This window comes from Labeo rohita, unplaced genomic scaffold, assembly GCF_022985175.1.
Source record: "Labeo rohita strain BAU-BD-2019 unplaced genomic scaffold, IGBB_LRoh.1.0 scaffold_251, whole genome shotgun sequence".
Lineage (NCBI taxonomy): Eukaryota > Metazoa > Chordata > Actinopteri > Cypriniformes > Cyprinidae > Labeo > Labeo rohita.
Window position 1 is genome coordinate 1 of NW_026128781.1, and position 27,959 is coordinate 27,959.

A 27,959-nucleotide genomic window follows, 5' to 3' on the forward strand; every position below is an offset into this window, starting at 1 on the left:
ATCTCACTGCTCAGTCTTGTGGGAGTTTATCATCAGTTTTACAATCCTCAAACTCTATCCTGAAAGAGCTGGACCTGAGTAACAATGACCTGAAGCATTCTGGAGTGAAGCGTCTTTGTGATGGACTGAAAAGTCCAGACTGTCAGCTGGAGATACTGAGGTACATGGTTTTCAATCAAATAAAGTAACAAAATATTTAGTGTTTATCAAACTGTAAAGCCTATGCTGAATTTATGCAGATTGATCATAAATGCAGCTAAAAAGCTTCGTCATAGGTAGAATGCAGAATGTTTCAATACAAGCATTTCAGTCAATGTAATTTATGCAATATTTCGAATCTTTAACCATGGGAGAAAATCAACTCACCACAACAGTGGATTTGGCAACCCTACATCCAACATGAGCTGCATCCAAAGTGATTTAAATACTTTTAAATACTGCATATTGATAGCAACTCTATGATGCAGACAAATTATCATCAATATTAAAATGTTTGCAGGAGCGGGATTAAGAAAACAATCCCATGTAAATATATATATATATATATATATATAGTATGTAGTTGTATGATACATAAATTATAAAGCACTAATATAAGTAAAATATAATGTAATATATTCTAAAATGGATTTTATATTTATTCTATTGGCATATATAATAGACCAGACAGTGAAGGACTGAAGGAGAGAGTCTTATATAGGGCGTGGCTGATTGGGTTCAGGTGTGTGTGATTAGAACTCCGGTGATGAGGAACGGGTGGGCGGTGCTACAGGTGAGATGGCAGTTGGAGGTGGCTGTGGTGAATGCCTGACACACATCATGAATCTGCATTTTCTATAATGTATTTTTATAATAAAAATACATATCTGATATATAATAAGCATCAAACAAACAATATAAATCTTATTCTAAAGGGTTAGAGATTAAACGCAATAAAAAAAATTGATTCCACAACCACCAATTAGATGGCAATATGCACATAGTGTCAATCCCAGATGTATTGTCTTTTTTCTCTCCTCAGGGAACAATGATTACAGTTGAAACCTTCCTTTTGTAACTTCAAATTAAACACTTAAATCATGGGAAAACACCCAATTATAATTGTTTTACCATTTGGTCTTCATATATATGTAGCCTACATTGTAATGTGTGGTTTCATTCAGAGTACTGGTCATTTGGATTTGGTATGTAAATCTTTGACTAAATCTGAATTATAAATCACATTAAGTGTCAATCCCAGATGTATTGTCTTGTTTCTCTCCTCAGGGAATCATGATTACAGTTTAAACCTTCCTTTAGCAACTTCAAATTAAACACTTAAATCATGGGAAAACACCCAATTATGATTGTTTTACCATTTGGTCTTCATATATATGTAGCCTACTGTTTTGTTAGCTGTTTTGTTGTGATTATATTTTTCTTCGTCTTTGGACCCTTTTGGACATTTTCTTACAAACTTGCTGTAATTGGATCCACTCTTCATTCCCTGCATTACTGTAACAGGTGTTTTATAAAGAACTGAATTACTGAAACATACATTTAAAATCTAAAGGAAGGACATTTACTTGTTTTCAATATAGTTGTTTGTTTTTTTCTTTACACAGGCTATGTGGATGTAATCTCACTGCTCAGTCCTGTGAAAGTCTGTCTTCAGCTTTACAATCCTCCAACTCAAACATCCTGAGAGAGCTGGACCTGAGTAACAATGACCTGCAGGATTCTGGAGTGAAGCTTCTTTCTGATGGACTGAAGAGTCCAAACTGTCAGCTGGAAATACTGAGGTAAATGGTTTCAATAAAATAAATAAGCAAAGTGTTTTTATCAAATTGTAAAGCTTGTGATGTAATTTGATATAATTATACAGTTCAGCACTGTGTTTATGTTCATGCAAAAAGCTCATGGTCCATTGTTTTCAATGTCTTTCTGGATTTGAAAATACAACATGTATCAAACATCAAAATGTAACTACACATTGGGCGGTACAGTGGAACGATAACATGTTAACATCAAATCAGGGCTCTACACTTACTTTTCTTTTTAGTAGCACTTGTACTATTCAGGAGAACCTTCTGATCAGTATTGCGAGATGACTCCTTCACTCAAAGTGATTTACAGGGGCCTTTTTTATATCTTTGTAATGGCATTTTTTCTAACTTCATTTTGTTTTATGTCAAATTTAAAGTGTTATAAGCTTTTCAAAATTTCTAATTAATTTCTATTTCTATTCTATTCTATTAATAAATTCTTATTTTAGAATAAGTTACTAATCAAATGAAATCGGTATTAACAAAATTAATTTGCACTACAGAGGTGGCAAAGAAGAACATAAAAGTGGCATGTAGGTGTGTTTACAGACATTTAATGAGGCTCAGAGGTGACAAATATTATTTCTATAAATATTAAATGATGGTACTTTAAAAATGAAATTAAAACAGCCTGCAGGTGGCGTCAAGTCACTGATTTTATCATTGAATCATTCGTTTAGTTGATTCCTTTAAAAGCTGATTCATTCAGGAAAAGATGAATGTCTTAATGAATGAGTAACTGAATCATTGACTCACTAGATTTGTTTTAAAATGCACATTCAATTATAAACAAAACAACTGTGTTTGCTTCGAGATGTGTTGCAGCTTGGCTGTGACTTTGTTTAAAACTATTAACAAAATAGTGCAAAATCAGGCAATAGTGTTAAGGCCAGACAATGCAAGTCACTTAATATTAACTTCTTGTTTATTGAACTTTGTATTAAGTCAATATCAGATTTGCATGCTCTCCTAATAGCTAATAAAAGTTGTCACTCATCTTAGTTCATCATGATCTCACAAAGTTAGATTTTAATTAATGAACACTACACTGCACAGTGAATCTCTTATGTGAGTTTGCATAACTCAACACTGAACAAAACTGGTGTTTTGAGCAGTGGGTGGATTCTGATTAACACTGTGTTCAAGGAATGAGATATGAGATATATAAGAAATGTCTGTGAGTGCAAACACAAATATACTGATTGAGTCAGTCGCACTGGTGCTCCTAAATATTTTTACATGGTAAGTAGTAGTTACTTACTACTAACTACATGCAGTATTTTTTGCAGTAGTTTTTAGTCACAAATGTGACTGAAATGGTTGCACTGTATAGCCCTGCAAGTCAGTATACAGAAGTTACAAAGTTAAATAATATGCATTTGTTGCATTTTCTTGTCAGAAATAGTTATTTTAGAACAAGTCAGCCTTTAAAGGGATAGTTCACCCAAAAATTTAATGTTTATCTGCTTACACCCAGGGCATCCCAGATGTAGGTGACTTTGTTTCTTCAGTAGAACACAAACAAAGATTTTTAACTCAAACCGTTGCAGTCTGTCAGTCATATAATGGCAGTCAATGGCTACCAAATCTTTGGGAGTAAAAAAACATACACAAAGAAAACCAAATTAAACCCTGCGACTTGTGATGATACACTGATGTTCTAAGACACGAAACGATCGGTTTGTGCGAGAAACTGAACAGTATTTATATCATTATTTACCTCTGATTCACCGCTATGTCCTACTGTCCTGAGTGCATGCACAGCATCTGGTGCGTGACGTGTTGATATCCAGCCGAAGAGCAAGCAACCATAACTTCAAGCGATCAGGCTCAGAAGTTGTAAATCGGTGAAAAGTCAACAATCCCACATGAGTTTGTGCAAGAAAACGTAATCTTTTAGCTTTAAATCGGTTTGAACAATCAGGATAAGCGCAAATAAATACCATTTTGAATAGCCATCATACCCACAATCTCTGTGCAGTGTAAACAATGAGTGATGTATTAGCGCAGATCACTTCCGGCGCTTGCGTATACTACGCCAGAGCGCATACACATGTCACATGCCAGATGCTGTGTATGCGCTCAGGACAGTAGGACATAGCGGTGAATCAGAGGTAAAAAATTATAAAAATACTGTTCAGTTTCTCACACAAACCGACTGTTTCGTGTCTTAGGACATCAGTGTATTGTCACAAATCGCAGGGTTTAATTTGGTTTTGTTTGTGTATGTTTTTTTTTTACTCTCAAAGATTTGGTAGCCATTGACTGTCATTATATGACTGACAGACTGCAACGGATTGAATTAAAAATCTTCATTTGTGTTCTACTGAAGAAACAGTCACCTACATCTTGGATGTCCTGGGGGTAAGCAGATAAACATCAAATTTTCATTTTAGTGTGAACTATCCCTTTAAGAACAAATAGAGGCTGGTTTCTTCAGTAATGGGTGGAAATAATTCACAAAAGGCAAGTTCACTCTTTGCCTATTAGTCCCTTTTTTTACGTGATTAATACAAATTAGAAAATGTAGAAAATGACATCAAATAGATAAAAACAGAAAGTTATGTTAAACTGTGATGTTTTTCCAGTAACAATGGTGACACAACTCCACTGGCATTCCATCATATGATTTATAATGTGTACATGACATTTCATATTTTTTTCCATATACATTTGTTCATAACACAACCATATATGAATAATTTATGGCTAAAATGTGTGAAAGAGATTTGTCTGATTGTCACATGGACTATTGCTGTGTTTTCAGATTGTCTGGCTGTATGGTGACAGAGAAAGGCTGTCGTTATGTGTTTTCAGCTCTGAGTTCAAACCCCTCACACCTGAGAGAGCTGGATCTGAGCTACAATCACCCAGGAGATTCAGGAGTCAAACTACTCACTGAAAAACTAGTGGATTCAACCTGCTCACTGCACAAACTCAAGTATGTCTACCAGGAAGATTTTAGACTTTTCTATTTCAACTCCTCAGTGACTATGTGCTATATATATACTGTACACATATACTCATATTTACATATTTTACGTACACACACACACACACATATTTATATACTGTGACACTAAAGTCTGGTTACACTGTAATCAGCACAAACTGGGCTACAATAATATGTAAGCAACATGAATGTACATGTTTGTGTTTTTGAGAAAACAATGTTTATGCGTGGTTAGTGAAAATCTATTTTTTTTTAGTCACTGAAATAAGACCAAGAAACACATTCAGAACATTCGTGCACAAGACTTTTGAGAACTGGATGTGTTAGGCTAGAGTTTTTTCTATAAAATGATGTGAAAATCATCTCATTCAGTCATTCACAAAAAACAATATACTTATTTAAATGTGTTTTGTGATCGAAAGGGAATATGCGAGGGAGTGACAATGGGCACTGAATATTTAGTGATTCACACCTGAGAGACAAAAGGCCCTCCTCTAATGGCCCATCAATGAGACTCTGACTGTCAGGTAAGAAACAATGAGAGAAGATTCAGAGATTGGAATTTTAGATTATCTGTATTTTATTTACAACACAGTATAATATAAACATACATTATGAAGGTCAAAGACACATTATTAAGCACACTGATCTAACCACAGAGATGTGAACAGACGGCGTGTTCTTCCTGAAAACTATTTTCTGAATTCTGTTCAACAAGTAACACAAGTAAATCATACCTGATATTTAAGTGCTTGCAAAACTCATCATCAGTAGTCAAGGAACTTGTTTTACCAATAGAAAATCAGTGTAGTTGAAGATCTGATGTTGGTACAGTGCTCTCAGAGGAAAAGTTTGCAGGATTCATCTGTTGTGCAGGTATCAGATCACAAACAACTAAAGCAAAACAAAAAACATATGTGAGCATGTTAATATCAGGAGCAGTTTAAATGATCCTTGCTAAATAAAAGCATTAGTTCTATATTTTCTATCCCAAAATATATTCATATAGGTATCTAGTCACTAACATAAATAAATGAATAAATCAGTGCACATGTTGATAGCCCTGGAGCAATATTGTTACATTAGCGATCACTAACATTGCCCATGTGATTTTATAGCTATCATATGCACACATGCTTTGTATTTATTATTATACAGTATAAAAACAACATCTGAGAAACTAAATTACTATTAAGCACATACACGCTTGATTAGATAATTGCAGAGTATTCAACAGTAAAGACTAGTCTAAGCATTCTTATACATTACTTTTATATCGTCTAAACATTAGCCCTACTTTAATGTCAATTTGTTTATGAAACATAAAACATTTCTGACGCCTTACAGATGCATTGAAAAGTTGCCTATGATATTTCAAAATGTTGCACTCGATTTCACATATTTTAGTCAGGAATTATAGTTTTGAAAAAGTCCAACTAGTAAATGCGTTCAAGTTTATGTCTCAACAACACATTATCTAATGTTAATAAGAAACATTACTTACACTGTATAAGATCCTCTCGTCATCCGTAGCCGCGCTCGCGATCTGTTTGTGAGATAAACAAGCTCAGTCTGTTCCTCTCAGCGCGTCCTCATCCGGAGTAAATACAAGGCTTTTTCCTCTCAGCGCTTTCTTCCAAAAACGAAAGTATCCGACACAAACACGTTGCCGCTTTGTTTACGAGTTGATGTGGGCGTTCATTTCGCGCGTCTTTCACGTGGATGTTTGTAATAACAATAGCGCCACCGCGCGTGGGCGTGAACTAATTAGCGGTAATGAGCTCAGATGGGGAAAACAGGACATGGTATTGGTTTCATACGGATTACTTACACACAGAATATGTGTTTTCGATTAAACTTACTTAATTTAAAAGTAGACATTCCAAGCTTTCTATAGACATATCTCTGGTGTTTGTGTGTCATGTATTCGCTGAGTTTTAGTTCATTTTAGTGACGCGTTTCAACTGGATATTCACAGAGACTGAGAAGACTGAAATGACACGCTGTATATTTTCTTTATTTACAAAAACCACAAACATTTGTTAAAGTGTTGAGCGTACACAAATAAAAGTAAACTTTCTACAGATTCAGGTGATGTATTACTTTTATGTGTCCAATCAAAATTAAGGGAGCAATTCAAGTTCTTTTTGCTCACATCTGGAAAATATGTGCGTGCTCCCGCCTGCGGGTTAGCCGACCCCAGGGTGTTAATGTGTTATTTCTATCTTATGCTGTAGTGTGTCAGTAGAAAATATCAGTTTACATTTCCAAACATTCATTTCGCCATTAATTGTAATAATCTATTGAGATTTTTGCTTGCACATGGACTCCGATAACAGTCAGTGCTCCACTCAGAGATCTGATCCCATCATCATCTGGAATGACATGAAGAAACAAAAAACTGAGACAATCCAGATTAATTGTGATAATGTCTCCAAGGTGCTTCAAGAATCCTACCTGCAAAACTACCTGAAAAACTAAGTGTACCTTTTCTGTTTCTTCATATCATTCCAGACAGACTGAATGATGATCAGATCTCTGTGTAGAGCACTAGCTGTTATCAGACTCCTTGTGCAAACAAAAATCTCAACGGATTACTTACAATTATTGGAGATAGAAGATAGAAATAGGATGGAATTAACTATATATAATAATATTAGAATCAGAATCAGAACAGCTTTATTGCCAAGTATCAGAGATGCTCGCAAGTCTCTGAGCTAGAGTCCAAGTCAAGTCTCAAGTCTCTTTATTATATTAAGTCTCTGGTTATAATAAGTGTTGCATCACGTACAGCAACCCATCCAACACTGCATAGCTATATATAAGGAATTCAAAGCATGTAATATGTTATAATGACTCCCTTTATCTATTAGCATACAGTATCAGCTTTGATTTTGGTATATAATCAGTGTAAACAGGCTATTGCAACATGACAAAAACACCAAGAATGCTTTACTTTTAAGTTAATGTTAAATTATTTAAATAATTGCCAGCAGGTGGCGGCAAGAGACTGATGTAATTACTGAATCATATCATTCATTTGATTCGTTTGAACTGCTGCTTCATTTAGGAATAAAGAGTGACTGTCTTTATGAACGGGAAATTGAATCATTTCACTACATTCGTTTTAAAAACGAGTTCATTCATAAACGAAACACCGCTGTGTTTGAATGGAGATGCGCAGCGGCTCAGTTGTACAGGGGCGGATCTAGAAAATAATTTTTAGGGTGGCAAAGGGGTGGCATGGGGTCTATGAGGGGTGGCAACACCAAAGAAAGCCCCCATGCATAGTTTTTTGGGGATTTATAGTCTGACATACAAAGTTAGGTGCACAAATATTGCATTACCATTAAGTAATCATTTAATGTTTAAAATTAAAAAAATAAATAACAACATTTCAGTGTCCATCATGGCACCAAGTCAGTAAACAATATAAAAACACTTGAACAGGTTATACTGTAAATGTTTCTGAGCTTGTATCACTAAAGACGACATGGTATTCTATTAAATTACTACATAGATGGTATAAATCACATTTTACTGCAAGTTTAGGATGTTAATGTTGATGATTTAATGTTAATTTCCTAACATTAGAAAGAAATATTATAATATCAAAGCACTGAAACTAGATCAGTTTTGGAAACAGTGTTTGATTTTATGGTATTAACAGAATGTCTGTAATCACTCATGACACACAATCAACCATAAAATCTAGCAACACCTCAGCAACTGCATAGCAAGAGCCTAGCAACCACCCAGAATATCCTAGCAACCAACTAGCAACACTTTAGCAAACATCTAGAACATCTAACTGACCAAGCTATGTATGTTTTTAAACAAGACTGTAAGACAAGCCAGCATAAATTTGCAGGTATTCTTAAATGCATACAATAATTAAAAAAATAAAATAAAAATGTTACTCCTGACACAAGACTATATCTCTAGGTAGTCATTTCTTAGTTCTGCAAAAATGCAGTAGGCTACACATAAAAAATGGTTATAAATAAAATGTGACAGTCACACTTTTGAAGGTGTACAACGTGCTACAGTTTACTGCAACTGCAATACGACCAGATGCTTACCTAACTCTGCTATTAGTTTCTGTGATCGGCATCTTCTTACTGATTTCATGCTATTATTGTTTTGTCGGATACGGCAAAAATGCCTGTATCCATGATGAAAGTGGAGCGAGCGGTCAGAGAATAAGAGAAGTGGTCACTTGCAGTCGAATACACTGGGCGCGCTGCGTGCGCATGCACATTTTATTTAAAGACATGTTTTTTGCCATTATTTTGTGTTAGGTTGTCATCGCTGTGGCTGAAAATTAGCACATGAAACACTGCTTACATTTAAATTTTATTCTGTGGTAATTCTGGGGTGGCAGGTGGGGTGGCACAGCTTTTTCTTAGGGTGGCAGTTGCCACCCCGTGCCACCCCGGTAGATCCGCCCCTGCAGTTGTGACTTGTTTCAGACTACTTTTGACGACGAAATAGAGTAAAACCAGGCAATAGTGTTATAGTCAGACAATGTAAGTCACTTAATAATAACATCTTGTTTATTTAACTGCTGTATTAAATCAGTATCTCATTTACAAACTCCCTTAAAATTAGTAAAAGCTTAGTTCGCGATATCACAAAGCTCTATTATAATCAACTACGCTGTCTATACTGTCACTAATCAGTCTCTTATTTACACTCTCTCTATGTAACACTCTACACTCTACACTTTATGAAAGGATTCGTAAAATGTATGTGATACATTACTGAATGTTGCAAAAACACGTAGAAACCTTTAAACCTCCCCTGAGCGCAAACACAAATATGCTGATTGGGTCAGTCGCACATGATGCTCGTTTTTTTTTCGTTGTCCTCTCATGTGTGGCGGCCGCGCCTAAAATAAAAAAAAAAAAAAAAATGTGTGGCTGCGCCCGCGCGCAGCAGATACACGTCACGTGTTACATGGGCAGGTTATAGGTAACGGAGGGAGGGGAATAACAGCGAGCTCATCAGTTGTTTCCTAAAAATAAACATTGTTCACAAGTCCCGCAGCTCGAGTCCGAGTCGAGTCTGAAGTCTTTCGAGGATGAGTCTCGAGTCGAGTCTGAAGTCACTATGTGTGCGACTTAAGTCGCACTCGAGTCCGAGTCTCAAACTCGAGTCCCCATCACTGCCAAGTATGCTTACGTATACAAGGAATTTGTTTTGGTGTCACAGGCTCCCAGTGCACAGAGACGACAACAACACAGAGAAAATAATATAAGTTGAGAATAAAAAAATATGCATATGTAAATATAAATAGACAAAAATGGCAATATAAGATTTAAAAAATAAATAAATTGTATATACAGTTGTGCTACAGATGATAGAAAAAGAACAGAATAGAATAGAATAGAATGAGATGTCGGGATGTACTGAGGCACATATTTTATTATATATTTATATATATACATATACATATAGATATAGATATATATAGATATTTATATATCATATATATACCCCACTCACAACTAGGCCTGTCGCGATTATTAAATAACTGTCTGATCACGGTTCATCTAACTGCGGTCAATTCAGACAGCTGTGATTATTGTGCACTGAGGCATTGTGTTTTGTTTATGTTTGTTCATCCTGCTTCACAGAGTGTGTGCTGTCTGTGTTGCCATGATCACTCATTACAAGCACTTTTTGGGCTTGTTGTTTAAGCTTGGATCGGGTTTATGGAGCTATCAAACTAAGCAGACACCAGTCACTATATGTTGGTATTATTTTTAGCATAAAGCATTTGGATTTACTTCGTTACCAAGATCTGGCAACACGAGTGAGTCAAGGCTCCTGTTGCTCTGGTACTGCTTTCCCTGTGATTCACCCATGGATTCACCGCACATACTACAGAAGAGAGACACATCTATGCACGTTAAAAACCTCATTAACAACTAGTCGTTCAGTTCGGTTTCACACACACGCATTTAAGCCAGAGTCCGACCCGAGCTTTTTCCCCCCTTCTCCCAAAACAGCTTATACTACTATTTCAGCTATTCCGTTTTGTATGTAATGGCAAAGTGATAATATTTTGTTTAATTTTTTTTTTAAGTTAGTTTAGAAAAACGTTTTCTAATGTTTGGTTCGTTAATTATTCATTTTTGTTTTAAAAGTAACAAACAACGGCCAACAGTTCAAGTGTATAACAGTACTATTTTAAACGTTAAACCTAGGTAAATGTGTGCTATTAGGCACATATCCAAACGTTTGTGCGGAGAGTGGAAGCTGAAGTGCGCTTTGACATGGAGCTAGCGCAAACACTCGATTTTTATTTTATTTAATTTATTTTTTTCAGTGGAAACAATTTAAAAACAATTTGCACTTTTAAAGGTAAGAGTAATACATCATTCGGAACTGTAAAGGGTCTACTTTTATTTGTGTGCAGTCACAATATTAACAAAACATTACAAACAGTGCTTTTATAAAATTAAGCTTTCTGCCGTTCTTGAACGCGGATCACTTACAGCTGCGATGAAGGCACCGCTGCTGGCTGAGACACTAAATGCCGTCCGAGTCTCGAGAGCGAAAGTGAAGTCTCGTGTTGTTTTCACCAGTGTGGCGATTTGTTTTCATCACCATAATTAATGGATGCCTAAATATAAAAATAAGGAGAAACCTAAAACAGGCCCAATGCCCAGCTGCGTCTGAGCAATGGCTAGAAAATTGTCCTAAAGCCCTGCTCTAGGGTCGTAAAAAAGTTGGGGCCCGTCGGGAATGGGCTGAAATGCAGGGCTTTTTTTTTTACTGCATAGCATTTCTGTAAAGGCGGTTGTCAGTCACTAATGTTACCTGCATTTTTCAGAAGGTAATGCAGTTGTCACTCCCGTATTTTACTTATGTGTGTACAGAATGCTATTAAGGAGTAAAAGTTGAACTGACAACCGAACTTAGCTGCAGTATGTATGTGGCCAGAACGGTCGCAGAGAGGACAGAATAGACGCAATAACAAGAAATACTGTACGGACACAGCAAATTCATTGTTCATGATTCTCAAAATATAAGAAGAAAAATCTAAATATTGGTGTCGAAATATTCATACGAACCTATGAATGTGTTTCTGAGGGTAACTCTGGTTTTCAGAAATGTTTCATCTTTACAATGAGACTTTTCAGAAGCACTCTCCAACTTCACGTCAGCACTAGGCACTAGTCAAACAAGCACGGAAATGGTACAGGTGATGAGAAGCTTCAGTAGAACAACAGTGAACTGCAGTCAGATGAGATGTTGTCAGGTCATATGTCAGTAAAAATGAATTTTCCTGTTCTGTCAGCTGTTATACTGTGCTGGTAGTGCATACTCTTCAACTGCATGCACAAATGTGGTGGCGGCGGTGGTGTCATTTAATATCAAAGAACGAAAGAAACTACGAGCGTGTAGTGGTAGTTATATCATCAGTTAAGTCATGTTCAGCAGCAGATCTCAAAGAAATAGCAGCCAAAATAAGCTAATAACCCAGCTGCTGTGATGTCTATAAGTCAAAGAAAAACTACAAAAAAATAAAATCAATTACTTTTACAGCTCTAAGGGTTAATCTATGTTTAATAATAGAATTAAGTTTTTTTAATAACTTTATTCAATTTCTGTATATTTCCTACTTGCTGAAGGGCCAAATATGACATTTATTATAATGAGTTTAGGTGAAGATTGTTTTAAGTTATTTTTTAAGTCTAATTAATGTTAAAAATTGAAAGCTCTCAATTATTTAAGGAATATTTGACTGAATAATTAAATTATTAGAAAAATAATGCACACCTGCTTCATGGCCGCATCACCCGGAGTTATATTAATTATTCCTCTTATACTACAGTTACCACACCTCAAGACATAGATCAGGTGATTTATTTCAAGGCTTTCGTACATTTTTTTGTACTTAAAACACTGTTGTGAGTAGGATTAACTTCTTATGCATCTCATTCAGTGCCTCCGGTGTTAATTCAGAAACCTCATTTTAGAATAACGGAGGCTAGAGCTGTTGATAGCAGACTTATGAAAGTTATTAGAGAGAGAAAATTAATCGCTGTACAGCTCCGTTGTCACCTCGCTTGTAAAATATATCATGCAGTTTTTAAGTTGCTAAACTTAAAAGCTGCTAGAATAAATGAGTCTTCAATCTAGATTTAAAAGTGTTCAACATGGGAGAGGATCTCACAGCAAATGGAAGTGCATTCCACTGCTTAGCTGCTGCATTTGCAAAAGGTCAGTCAGAAGCAATTTGTTACAAGAGTGGAGAGATCTTGACACAGTATATTGCCGATCTCCTCAAACCACATTCTGAGGTGCTTGCCCATGCAGAGCTTTATAAACAAGCAGCAAGACCTTAAAATCAACTCCGTATTTAACTGGTAGCCAATGCAAGGAAGTGAGAACAGGAGTAATTCCTAGTGCTCATCAAAAGTCTAGCTGCCACGTTCTGGACCAACTGCAAACGGTATATAGAGGAATGAGATTGTAAAATTGTAAAGGGTTCACAAACTTTCAAGCAGCCTCTATATAAATATAATTTACTAACTGCTTGTTTTCTTACTAAAAACTCTAGCTCCCTATCTTCTCTATTCTTTTTGTATTCTGTCTGTTTTCTTTTTATTATTTATACAGTTAACAAAAAAAAAGCAAAGTGCTAAGAATCAGAATAATTACCACATGGAAACACAGTGAGAAGAATCAGAATAATTACCACATGGCAGACATTATTAACTGATGTTTTCTCCATGTTTTTGGGCATTTGTTACATGTTTAGTAACAAGGAAGGTAGGGGAGTGATAGAATGGGGAATAAAATCCAATAAATATCTTGGGTCAGATGGGTTAATACACTAACAGTTCTTGATCTATTGTTTAAACACAGTTTCAAAGAAAATTAAATTGTCAGTATACTTCATACTAATTAAAAAAAAATCCATTCATTTTTACAACACTGTTTCAAAAAAAGTTTGGTTGTTGTCTAAAATGTAAATAAAAACAAATGCAATGATTTGCAAATTATTAAAATCCTACTTACCTGAAAACAGCACAAGAACAACATAAATTATTTCATTTATTTATTTATATTTAATTCTGTGCAACTACAGGAATTGGTCTCCTCAGTCCAAACAATGTCTTGAACAGAACAGCTGAGGAATAAAAAAAAAAAAAAAAAAGTAAAAATAATATATAATGAACTGTAGGTAACAGACAGGATGGTGTATGTGTAGGTAACAGGTTGGACAGCCAAACTATTTAATTCCCATTTGGCATCTGCAAAAAAGACCAAGAAGAAAGGTGTTAGTTTTGATGAGTTCCACAGTGTTAAGAGGTAAACTATTGCTAAACTATAAATTAACTTACATAGATTAAAGGAGAAGTCCACTTCCAGAACAACAATTTACAAATAATTTACTCACCCCCTTGTCATCCAAGATGTTCATGTCTTTCTGTCTTCAGTCGTAAAGAAATTATGGTTTTTGAGGAAAACATTTCAGTATTTTTCTTCATAAAATGGACTTCAATTGTGGTCCTGATTTTGATTTCTGAAAAAAAAAAATGTAGTTTAAATGCAGCTAGAAAAGACCCTAAATGGTCCCAGGGAGGAAGAAGGGTCTTATTTAGCAAAACAGTCATTTTTTTGGAAGTTCAAAATCAAAAATATGTATAATTTATGAAAAAAATCCAGAAACAGGCTCTGGGACCATAATTTCTTTATGCTACGGATCAGTAATGGATCATCTTTCTTGAACTATTCTTTCATTTTGAACAATTCTTTAATGTTCTTCTGGAAGTGGGCTTCTCCTTTAAGTTGAGTTTATTTGTCATGCATACTTGAGCTATTTTACAAAATCTAGCACAAAAATATGACACTGCTTTTTTTGTAGATCTGTAAAAAAAAAAAAAAAAAAAAAAAAAAAAATAAAATTGCAAGTGAAATTAAATAGTGTTCAAAGGTTAATGCTTTATCTTGTTTGGAAATCAATAACCACCAATACTAAACCTAAAAAGTAAAACCAAACTGTACCAAAAAAAGTGATGGATGGTAATATATGAACACTAGCCAATGGAATTGGCTTTTCTAAATTCTACTTTCTATATTCTACTCCTCTATTTCTATATTTCTATCCACTACTGAAGGATGCAGCAGTGGTATCATCTCAATTATTTTTACAAGAAAAAAACAAAAACAAAGAGTATGATTTACATGAAGCATGTCAATTCTGTGTGGTATCTAAGGCCAGTTTTACACTGCACAGTTAAGCAGAGCATAAGCATAGCATTTTATTTATTTATTTTTGGCATCCATGTTAACAAATTCAGTGTCTTTCACTGCACAGAGGCGCCGTAGCAGCACACAGCAGGAGCAAAAGCAGCATTGAGTTATAATAATCTATTTCTGTTGTGCCTGAATTAACATAAATATCAAATTTCAACTTGAAGCGAAGTGAATGGAAGTGAATTTATTTGCTTGTCTCAAAGTTCAAACAGCTGACAGCTCAAACTTACTAGAGCAGATGCATTTACTAAGTCTTGGTCACATGACTATTAAACAGCACTGTGAGATCAAATGTGAATCTTGAATTCTGAACACAATTGACTTGGTGGTTTAAACTACTTTAAAGCCAGATGAAACAGCACTGACAAACTGGAAAAAACTGCATGCAGCGATACAGTCAGAAGACTTTTAAATCTACAAATCGTCATCACTTACTATGGATTTACTGTAGTAAGAACTCCACCATATTATTGTGGCAGAAATATGGGATATCCATATCAAATTTTATTATATTATTAATGCAAACATATATTAAAGGAGTAATGGAATATAATTACAGTATTTTTTAGGATTAAGTTATAATGTTTGTGCATTTATACTAAATGTATTTAAATGTGGTCATCATGATCTCAGTGTATGCTACTATAGAAGACCAATGGTTAAATTTAATAAAACTTAAAGAGTCAGAATAATTCAATTTCACAATTTAAAAATGAGGTTGCTACATTTTCGTTTACACATATTATTGCTTTTGATAATACACATAAATTAACATCTGCATCCTTACTCAAGGTACTACTACTGACAAAAAAGTATTATTATTAATATTGTAGCCTGCACTGCAAACTGTGCTGAAGATACGCATCATTAAAGTCAGGCAACACGCATCACTCTTAGAACATGCAGAAACTAAGAAATTAATTTTTCTAGTACAACATTTATTTTGTTAAGGAGAAATGACAGGATAACTGTAAAAAATTCAAAAACTTGAAGTGTTTGTCACAGCAGCTTACAGTAGCATCTTGAATACTGTCTGTATGAACATGCAACGGGAGTTAAGCCCATATTCCTTACTAATAACCATAGCAAGAGTGACCAAAGTAATATCAAAGATGGCGATGTCCATAAAACGTACTCGTCATAATTGTCATAACCTCGGTTCCCTGAGATACGGGAACAAGTACTGCGTCGTTAGACGCTATGGGAAAAAGTCCTTTTTTCTCCTTGACTGAAGCCTTTTTTTAATAACACAGTGAAACTGCACGAACATTGGATCGTGCAGAGAAACGAAACAAACCAATGACTATGGCGGGTTGAGCACCAGGCGGAAAAGACAGACCACTTAAGAGCATAGAGGCGTCTTGTAGACGGAGCTCTAGCTTGATCAGAACACTCTCTGAGAGATTCATAGACTCCCGTCCAGAGACCAGAGGTGCAGGGCCCACAGCTTGGGCTGGGGGTGTCATATTGTCCCGTTTGCCTGAGAGAGGAGGTCTCGTTTCAGGGGAATGGGCCAAGGGGCTGCTACGAGCAGCTGGCACAGCTCTGAGAACCAATGCTGGTTTCTCCAGAGAGGGGCCACCAGAAGGAGTTTGTGTTTCTGTTCCCTGACTCGCTTGAGTACTTGAGGAATCAAGGATGTCGGGGGAAAAGCATAAAGGAGGAGGTTGGGCCAATCGTGGGCCATCGCGTCCCTGTCCTTCGAATAGTACATTGGGCAATGAGAGTTGTCTTCTGAGGCGAAGAGGTCGACCTCTGCCTTGCCAAAGACCTCCCAGATCTTCTGGACCACCTGCGGATGAAGCGTCCACTCCCCAGAGGGGACGCTGCTTCGTGGTAGCATATCCGCACCCTGGTTCAGTTTGCCTGGAACGTGTGTTGCCCTCAGTGAACACAGGTTGAGCTGAGCCCACTCCAGAAGGTCCTTCACTAGAGTGAAGAGGCGCTTGGAGGAAAGTCCTCCCTGGTGATTTATATAGGACACCACCGTCATGCTGTCCGAGTGGACCAGCACATGGTGTCCCTTCAGATCTGGCAAGAAGAAGTGAAGGGCTCGACACACTGCCAGCATCTCTAGGCAGTTGATGTGAATCCCTGCCTCTGCTTCCATCCAAAGGCCGAAAGCTGGTTTGCCATCGCACAGAGCTCCCCAACCCGTGTTGGAAGCGTCTGTCGTGACCACCTTCCTCCTGCAGACCATACCCAGGGGCACGCCTCTCTCCATCCATTGCGAGTTCTTCCAGGGGATCAGGGCATCTACACAGGCCTGGTCCACCCTGATACGCAAACGTCCGTGACGCCATGCATGAGATGGAACCCGTGGTTTCAGCCAATACTGAAGGGGCTGCATACGAAGCAGCCCTAAGTTTAGCACTGGGGATGCTGAGGCCATAAGGCCTAGCATCTTTTGAAACGTTTTGAGGGGGTGAGAGGCTCCGATTTTGAATGAGACCACGAGCCGCTGCATTGCCAGAGCTTGATCTGGCACGACTATTGCCCTCATCTGGGTCGAGTCGAAAACTGCTCCCAGAAATAAGATTCGTCGGCTGGGATGCAGTGCGCTCTTGGCCAAATTGACCTTGAGTCCCAGGCATTCCAAATGGCTGAGAAGAAGTGATCCATCCTTCTTGGGGACAAGGAAGTAACGGCTGTAGAATCCTGACTCGCTCCAGAGTTTGGCCTGGAATAATTGTAGGACCGCCATGGAGTGTAACGCTGAGGCAGGCTGTCCAGCTGACGCATAGGCACATCCGGCGAGGGCCGAAGTCGTCCTGCACGGCTTGGACGGGTGTGAAGCTTTAGCCTTCTAACCAATGGCAGTGGGCGGGCAGAGATGGGCGACCACTAATTCATCCAAGGGAGGCAGCTTCTCATAACCTTTGTCTTCGGCGCCGTCGACAGACGTGGGGGCGGAGGAAGATGAAGTACGCTGGCACGCCGAGTAGGGGGCGCGCCATGACCTGGTGAGTTCCTCTTGGACCTCTGGAAAGAACGGGGAGGCGCGTTGGTGAGGGGCCTGACGGCGCCCCAGCAGGAACCATTCATCCAGGAGGCTGTGTGAGGGCTCCTCAGGAGGAGACCACTCCAGACCCAGCTCATCCACAGCTCTGGTCAGGACGTGGAAAAGTTCGGTGTCCATGCCAGTTCCAATCCTGGGACCGCTGGTGTCAGCAGACGGCAGGGGGGCGGGGTCGTTGACAGAGCCGACAGCTCCTCCGCGTCTGAAGCAGCCAGTGACATGCTGTCCAGCATCCTCGCTCCCGCCGAAGGAGACCAGGTCTGGGCGGGCAAAGAGGACAGGAGAATCCTCTCTTTGTGGAGAAGGTGAGGCACGCGGGGGCTGGGGCGACGTGAGCTCACTCAACTCACAGCGCTTTGATCCTCTGCCCCGCTGTTTTTTCTTCACAGGCTCCTGTGAAGAAGGAAACGGGAGGGCGCGAGGGGCGGAGTCTCGTTCTGAAAAGAACGCTATCCGCGAGCGCAGAGAGGCGAGACTCATATCCTCGCAATGAGGACATTCCGTCTCGTTGAATGCGCCTTCTGCGTGGGATTTCCCCAAGCAGGAAACGCACTCGCCGTGACCGTCAGCGGCATGCAAGGAAGCCTTGCATGAGCGACAGAAACGGTGCAGCATTTGAAACAACGCCGTTAAATTTGCTCTTTTAAATAAGCTCTTTTAAATCGCCGGATGGCGGCAGGTGAGAGAGATCGCGGCTGCAGCTGGCGTCAAGCCAAAACGGAGGCGGCGAGTCAGTCGAGCGAAGAGCGAAGTTTCACTGCGTTATTAAAAAAAGGCTTCAGTCAAGGAGAAAAAAGGACTTTTTTCCATAGCGTCTAACGACGCAGTATGAGTGTAGTATCGAAAGGGAACTGAAAGTTTTATCACTTTCCGACACAACAGTCCAAACAGCTTTCATATTTGGGTGATGAGCGGAGCATCTGAGCCATGCATAAAACACAAAACTGATAGGAGCGACTCTGGTGGAGACTGGATATAAAACTATGTGTAAATAACCACTATGTGTGAACGTAACTGTATTAAGGACTCAAATACAGGACTCACATTTTTGTCAATTAAAACAAGTTTTTATTTTGTTATTGTCTTGTTTTCGATGGTAAAAATGTTGTTGACGAAAAACACAGTTGTGTTTGAATAGAGGTGTGACTTTGTTTCAGACTATTTTTATTAATGAAACTGAGCAAAATCACGTAGTGTTATAGTCAGATATTGTAATGTAAGGCACTTAATATAACCAAATTTTTAAGAGTTTGAAATAGGAGTTGCTCAGTTAGGGACTTTAAAATACACATCATAACTTGGAGAAATAATGCTGATTAATTACATATGGTACAGATCTAAAGACATCAATCTTTATTTCCAAGATTTGAATTTCAATACAGCATAGAGCAATATAGTATCGGACACTTGTGTTGTATTACTTATTGCATATTCAAATCCATTTCAGATACTAAGACCAGATATGTTCATGTTTAATATTTTCTGCATAATCCCTTACGTAGAGAAATATATTTTGTGTTGGATCAGTTAACTGTGTCGGGAAGTGCGCAACTGACACACCCACCTGAACGATTTCAAAACATCGCTTATCCTGACCGAAAAGATGATAAACATTGCAGATAACATTTTAAGTAAAAAATAATTTACATACACATATCCTAAAAACTAGTCCTTTGTGACTGATACGCTAAAAATTGGGTGATTTTAGGTCAGCGGTTTAGCTGTGAGTTAATGGTGCTCTCTGCCGGTAGGGAATAGTAAGATGGCTGATCGAACTCTTCACTGTCTAAAGTCAGTCTACTTGTAGCTAAGACTTCCAAATACTTTTGAGCCTTTGTAATGAAGGCACAGATGGAAATCTTGCCTCAAGTGTGTACGTTTCGTAAATTTGTTTTTGTTTTGTTTTTCTCTCACTTTGGCTCACTTCCATGATTTAGTATGACTGCTCTCAGAAACTAACCATACTATAACCACCTGAAGTTCCACCCCTTTTAGGGTTTGGTTTGCTGGTGTGCACATGAGTTCAGTGTTCACATTATCCAAACAAACCAATCTCTGACATCAAGTGAACCTGGGTGCACACCAAAATTGCTAGTGTTGAAAGCCCCGTCAAACACAGTTTAGGGTTGTGCTGACAGATGATAGTATTGTGTATCAATGATATTCAAAAATATTGGCTGTTGCTGATGCCTCTAACGATAACAAGACAATTATGACCAAAAAAATGACACAGTGTTTGATACTTTACAGTGTTTGACAATCAGCAATTTACCTGTTATTAGCCCTTTTCACACATACAGTCTATACTGGTAAATTGCCATTAAGAGATCATGTGTGAACAGGATGTTTCTGGCAATTTACTTTGAGAAGTTGTAATATTACCAGTAAAGTACCAGTAATCTCTGCAAGAATGCAAAATGAGATTACCGAGTATGTACTAGTTCAGAATACGGTGACGTAAGACATCTACATTAGGCCAATCATAACAATATGAAGCAGATACATTTATGCATTTACTGACACTGTGTAGTTCGGTTTGTGGTTGTCTAAAACAGTGTTTCCCAACCAGGGGCGACGGCACTCTGGGGTTCCATCTGTCGAGAGAAGGGGTGTTGTGCAAAAATCCTTTTTATTATTATTATTTTTATTATTATTATTATTATTATATTATTAAAAAAACCAACACACTTGTGAGTAATTATTTATTTAATGATTACACAATGATGATGATTACAGTCATTATCATCAGATCCCAGTGGATCATAGTTTTCATTGTCTCAAACAATGCATTTTAGCACAATGTTATGAAAGACAAAGAAAATCTAACATTAAAGTACAAAGAGTCAAGAGCCCAAGTAAAGAAAACTCTGATCACAACAATGGTGGTTTGTTGAAATTTCAAAAATGTTTCAACATTAATAGCAGGAGAAATAGTTATATTAATTCAATATCATTAACATTGACAATTCAACTAATTTTAACATTGATTCAATGCTTGCTTGGGGGTAGCGCTATTAAAACTTGTTGTGGCCCAGTTCACAGGGCTAGCTATAAGTTACTATTTGGTTGAGATCTGGGCCAGTTATGGCTCATGTGTGGCTCATGTCTGTAGTCCAGATCTGGGCCACACAAGGGCTGTAATTCTTTGCTACATTTGGGCCGAGTGTAACTGTTTTTTGGCCCAGAACTGGGCCAGATGTCAATTGCTATGTGGGATTACAGTACAATGCCATGCATTTACATGAGTGTTAATTCAGTGGCAGAGTTACACTCATGGGACACTGCACACAATTCACAATCACAAAAGTACATTTTTTGCTTTTTAACGCCCACGATCAAAAATCATCATATCGCACACATATCATATTTTATAAATATATTTTGAAGTAAGGATCTGCGGGAGGGCGTATAGCTTAAGCATTAACATTAACGTTAACCCATCACTAAAATGACCAAATGTTAAACTTTGACAGTAAAACTTAGTATAGAATAGAAGCAGTTAAAATGAGTCAATTACATATAATTACAGACCCGTGGATTGTTTGCTTTGTGTTAGCATGCTCTTTGATAACATAAGAACTGGCTAACATTACAATTCAGTACCGAAATTCCAAACTTTTTAGTTTAAAGAGTGCATGACATAATCAATAAGAAATTAATTTAATAACAGTTTGGTCACACTGTCACTTACCTTGGTGAAGTTTATGGCTCTGACGATGTAGTACCGTGTCGATCGTGACTACATCTCCAGAAAATTCCGCGCGCTCGTTTCCACAGATACGGCCTGGATGTGTTTTGCGACTGTTGTTTCCGCCCACTGAAAACTGGGCCTGGACTGGATCCGTGTTAAAGCACTGAAACGGATGTGACTGTAACGCAGATTTGCCGGTTAGAAAACGGATCCGGCTCGGAGTCGGCTGCTGTCTAGGGGGGGCATTCTGAAAAAGTATGAATAGAAAATGAATAGAATCCTGTTAACTCTGAAGATTTTATTTTTTTAAGATTTTGTATTTTGCCTAATATTATTATTATTAAGAAAGGGGTCTGGTCGGGATTTGAACACGAGACGCATTGTGTCAGACTTTCCCATTCATTTCCTCTACAATTCTACCACGAAACCTTGTGAAACTTGAAAAAGACAAAGTCTTGGGCATTCCAAGGAAGTATAAATAGAAATTTTCCTGTAAACTCTGAAGAAATTTTAAAAATGCATGTAGAAAAAAAGGAGCAAATATTCAGTGTTACAATGTATTTTAACTAGGGGTGTGATGAGACACTTATTCCACGAGACACGAGACTGGATTCACGAGAACGAGAAAAGATTTTTAAACTTTTCTTATGAAATCCTCAATGATGAAATATATAGGGGAAATAGTCTTTTATCCAACTGAAAAAGAACAACATTTAAACAAGAGCTTAACGATTCTGGATAAATTGAGAATCCTAGTTGTTTTTAATAAATTGGAGACCATGATTCTCTCATGATTCTGGAGAAAAAAAGATTAGAAAACTAAACAAAATAACGTAATTTACTAGTGGTTCTGACAAACTGTCCATTGCTTAAGTCTTTTAAAAACGTATATTCATTAAACAAAAAAAACATTCAATGGAGTCAGTGTCTCACTTGTCTGACTATTGAAATCTCCTGAATGAATGATTCAATTAAATACTTTTTGTAAACGGGCAGTTGTCGCCACCTAATGGCGGAAGAGGATCAGCGTTACAATACATACGTAAGTGTTATACTTTCGTTTTGATCGCTACTGTAGACAATAAGTGTTTATACCCAAACGATGAACTTTAATCCCAGTACTTCTGTTATTTAAATGTCTGTAGCACAGAAATAATGATTATAATGTGGTTGAAAAGACTGTTTGCGTTGCTCTTTCTGCGTTCACATTTACCCTCTGATTCATTAACATGAGCAGCGACAAAACCTGCTTCTCACATTCCACTGACACTCCCGATGTGAAACAGTCCTAACAGACATAGCTAAATTGTTGTCATACAGTAATAAGATCGCGTGTGTGTTTGAATCGAGATCAAGATATCGTAAGTATTAATCGTGCAGCTCCAATGTAAACATTGCAAAATTGTTTTGCCAGGATATTGTCATGAGATCTCGCGAGATCCAACTAGTCTCGTGAGACACATCCCTAATTTTAACAGACTTTATTTTTCCAGAAAACTCCACCGTATAATGCATTTGAATGTAATATAAGTGTATCTTCTATAATGTACAATATAAATACGTTTTGTAAATACTTTTAACCTTTGAAATACTGATGTTGGCCAGCTTTTTGGCCGCTTCGTGTCTCTGTATATATATATATTATATATAAAACTATATATATATATATATATATATATAGTTTTTAAATCTATTTTAAGTATATTTTATTAATACAAATTAATCCAACTAATTTTGGGTTGGATTAATTGCAATACATTTAAAAAAAAAAAAACTGTGACTATTATTTTTTTAATCAATTGACCAATTGACACCATTAATATATATATATATATATATAGGCACTTTATACACTTTTTGATCAATAAGATTCTAATGTTGTTTTTTTAAGTTCCTCATCAAGGCTGCATTTATTTGATCAAAAATAAAGATAAAACAGTAATATAATGAAATATAATTGCAATCTAAAATAAGTTTCTATTTTAAAATACTTAAAAAATAAAATTATTCCTCTGATGCAAAGTTGTTTTTTTTATCAGCGATTACTTCAGTCTTCATTGTCTTCACAGTCACATGATCCTTTAGAAATAATTCTGATTTATTTTTGAAATCATTCTGAGTTATTTTAAATTGTAATAATATTTCACAACAATTTATTTAATTATATTTATTTATTTTTTACAACAGCATAGCAAGACCCAATGAACTAGGACTGTGTTCAATACATATGACAAAGTACTACTTGATAAGTGTATTGATGCAGTTGTTTCTGTATCAGCAGTGAACTGCACTTAATTTAAATAAAACAGAAAAACAGTGAATAGAGTATATTATATTCTACTACAAAGTTGAATCTGGACACAGAGGAACACAACTGAGGTTGTCAGATATAAAGAGACGTAATCACTGAAACAGATTCACATCTGTAATATTGAAATATCTGCTAAATGTGTTACCTATTTTTGTCAACCGGGCAACCATGTGAACGTGCTCTCTCTCCACTTTAGATAAAAGCGCTGCTTTCTGAAAACACCATAAACTCACAGTTTAGTGATCAACACTTCATAATCTATTCTCAGAAAAATGTCATTGATCAAGTGTTCATTTATGAGCGAGAGACTGTGTATGTATGAACTATTTCCATTTTGCTGTTTATCATTTATCAGTGCAGCTGTGACTTTAATTGATTCAAATAACAATGATGTTATAAACTCCTTGCAGAAGAAGATCGTTGTAGCTCTTCAGCAGTTAAAATATTTTATTGATAAAATTTGCAGGTCAGCGCTGAAGTTTCTGTGTGTGTGTGTGTGTGTGTGTGTGTGAACTACAGTGAAGTGCATTAGTTTACAACACTTCTCATTTTTGTTTTTTAAGGTAGAGATTGTGTTATTATTTGTGCAGTGATCACTTACCAGTAATGTAAAGATGGTTTTATGAATATATGAGCTCAACAGTCTGTAGTTATCAATGATCTACAGTATTCAGTGTGTAACAAACAGCTGTTTCACTCAATTCTGCTGAAATTCACTGCAGTCCCATATCCAGATACACTGTGTGCATAATTATTAGGCATGTTGATAATCTGGTCATATTTTTTTCCCAAGCACATTTTACCAATTCCAAACCACAACAATCTTAATAACTACTATTAATTTTGTATTTAATCATTTGTAAGTGATATATAACTGTCTGTGAAGGCTGGAAGTGGGAAACTCCTTATATTCAGGAGTGCATAATTATTAGGCATGTTTTCTTTTACAGATAAAATGAGCCAAAAAAGATATTTAACCCAGACTGAAAAGTCCAAATTATTAAATGCCCATGAGAAGAATGCAATACTAATGCCTTACAAGAATTTGCAAAGTTAAGGCTTGACCATTGGACAGCGAAATGCTTGTTGAGTCTGCATGGTCAGAAAAAACAGGTGGAGAAGAAAAGATGCATGTTAACAGCAAAAGAATTAGGAATTAAGGTGAAGAATTAGGTGTGACACCATCAGGAACCGTTTCCAGTTCTCCAGCGCCACCATTTTCCAGAACTGCAACCTACCTGGAGTCTTCAGAAGTGCAATGTGTCAGGTTCTCAGAGACTTTGCTTGGTAAAAAACCTAAAAAATGCCCCTGACTTAATAAGATTAACAAGCTGACGTGTTGTCAAATACATGAAGACAGTTTTTTTTTTAATAGGCTTTATAGACAGATAAAGTTGAGAGTGACATCACATCCTCTTGTACCTCTGATTCAAGAATTTATCTTCCAAAATCTGGCAGTAAGTTTTGGGAGTTCATGTTTAGTCTCCTATCCTGAAAAGTCTGACTTGCAGAGATGGACTAAAATGAACTCCCAAAACTTACTGCCAGATTTTGGAAGATAAATTCTTGAATCAGAGGTACAAGAGGATGTGATGCTTGTCCTTCAAGAGTACACACATTGTACACACAATGACACATTGTACTTCTGAAGACTCCAGGTAGGTTGCAGTTTTGGAAAATGGTGGCGCTGGAGACTAAACGGTTCCTGATGGTGTCACACCTAATTCTTCACCTTAATTCCTAATTCTTTTGCAGTTAACATGCATCTTTTCTTCTCCACCTGTTTTTTCTGACCATGCAGACTCAACAAGCATTTCTCTGTCCAATGGTCAAGCCTTAACTTTGCAAATTCTTGTAATGCATTAGTATTGCATTCTTCTCATGGGGATTTAATAATTTGGACTTTTCAGTCTGGGTTAAATATCTTTTTTGGCTCATTTTAGCTGTAAAAGAAAACATGCCTAATAATTATGCACACCTGAATATAAGGAGTTTTTCACTTCCAGCCTTCATGGACAATTATATATCATATATAAATGATTAAATACAAAATTAACAGTAGTTATTAAGACTGATGTGGTTTGGAATTGGTAAAATGTGTTTGGAAAAAAAATATGACCAGAATATCAACATGCCTAATAATTCTGCACACAGTGTACACAGCCCTACTAGCAACTACACCATGTACCCTAGCAACCACCTTGTGTACCTTGGCAACCACATAGCAACAGCCTAGCCACCACTCCAATTACCCTAGCAACCATATAGCAACACCCTAGCAACTACCCAGAACATATTATCAACCACACAGCAAGTAACTTAGCAACCATATAGGAACAGCCTAGCAAGCACCTTAGCAACTACATAGTAACACCCCAGAAACCACATTGAGTGTCTTAGCAACTGCATAGCAACCACCCCAGTACCTTGGCAACTACATGGTAACTCCCTAGCGACCACCCTGAGTACACTGGCAACTGCATAGCAACAGTTTATTGGATGACTGAATGTGTGTGTGTGTGTGTGTTTTCTAGTGTGGATCATGGAGGAGAATCCAGGATTACAGCAGGACTGAACAAATGTACGTCTACAAACACACACACACACACACACACACACACACACACACACACACACACACGCATGTTGGGTTTACATGTTTTATGGGGACATTCCATAGGCGTAATGGTTTTTATACTGTACAAACCGTATTTTCTATCGCCCTACACCTACCCTACACCTAAACCTAGCCCTCACAGGAGACTGTGCACACTTTTACTTTCTCAAAAAAACTCATTCTGCATGATTTATAAGCCTGTTTCCTCATGGGGACCTCACAAATGTCCCCACAAGGTCAAAATTTACTGGTATTACTATCCTTGTGGGGACATTTGGTCCCCATAACGTGATGAATACGTGATGAATACCACACACACACACACACACACACACACACACACACACACACACACACACACACACACACACACACACACACGCACACACACACACACACACACACACACACACACACACACACACACACACACGCACACACGCACACACACACACACACACACACACACACACATACACGCACACACAGCTGTAGTGATTGTTGTGTTATAAATGTGTCTGTTCTTGTGTTCAGATGCCTGTTTTCTCACACTGGATCCAAACACAGCAAATGAATATCTCATTCTGTCTGAGGAGAACAGAAAGGTGACATATGTGGGAAAGAAACAGTGGTATCCTGATCATCCAGACAAGTTTGATGTTTATCAGGTGTTGTGTAGAGAGAGTGTGTGTGGACGCTGTTACTGGGAGATTGAGTGCAGTGGAGGTCGTGTGTCTATATCAGTGTCATATAAGAGCATCAGCAGGAGGGGATGGGGTGATTTTTGTTTGTTTGGATTTAATGATCAGTCGTGGAGTTTGAGCTGCTCTCACTACAGTTACTCATTCATACACAATAAGATAAAGACTGTTCTCACTGTGAATCCCATCATCAGTAGAACAGGAGTGTCTGATATCTATAGAATAGGAGTGTATGTGGATGTGAGTGCAGGAACTCTGTCCTTCTACAACATCTCCAGAAACACAATGAGTCTCATCCACACAGAACAGACCACATTCACTCAGCCGCTCTATCCTGGGTTTAGGGTTGGTTATAAATCATCAGTAAAACTGTGTTGATGAATCAGAATAGACTGATGAAATATTGTACCCATAATGCTTTGAGCTGATGATGAATCTGTAACAGTGAGATGTTATTGAGTCTCTTCATGACATTAATACTGCAGCTCAACTTCTGAGTCGCGCTGACCTGCTCAACAGTCAATAAATGTGTCAGAAATCCTCATATAGACAGAAACATCAGTGTTTGTGTATTTGTGATTTTA

The 27,959-nt window shown here is 37.4% G+C and overlaps 1 protein-coding gene across 1 annotated transcript; it reads left to right on the forward strand.

Moving 5' to 3' along the window:
• Positions 1-6: 6 nt before the first annotated feature.
• LOC127159794 (stonustoxin subunit beta-like) lies at positions 7-27,959 on the forward strand. Its single transcript, XM_051102549.1, has 5 exons — positions 7-160; positions 1,605-1,781; positions 4,573-4,746; positions 26,592-26,638; positions 27,209-27,959. Exons 3-5 carry the CDS (start codon positions 4,586-4,588, stop codon positions 27,751-27,753), a joined length of 753 nt encoding a protein of 250 aa, XP_050958506.1. The 5' UTR covers positions 7-160; positions 1,605-1,781; positions 4,573-4,585; the 3' UTR covers positions 27,754-27,959.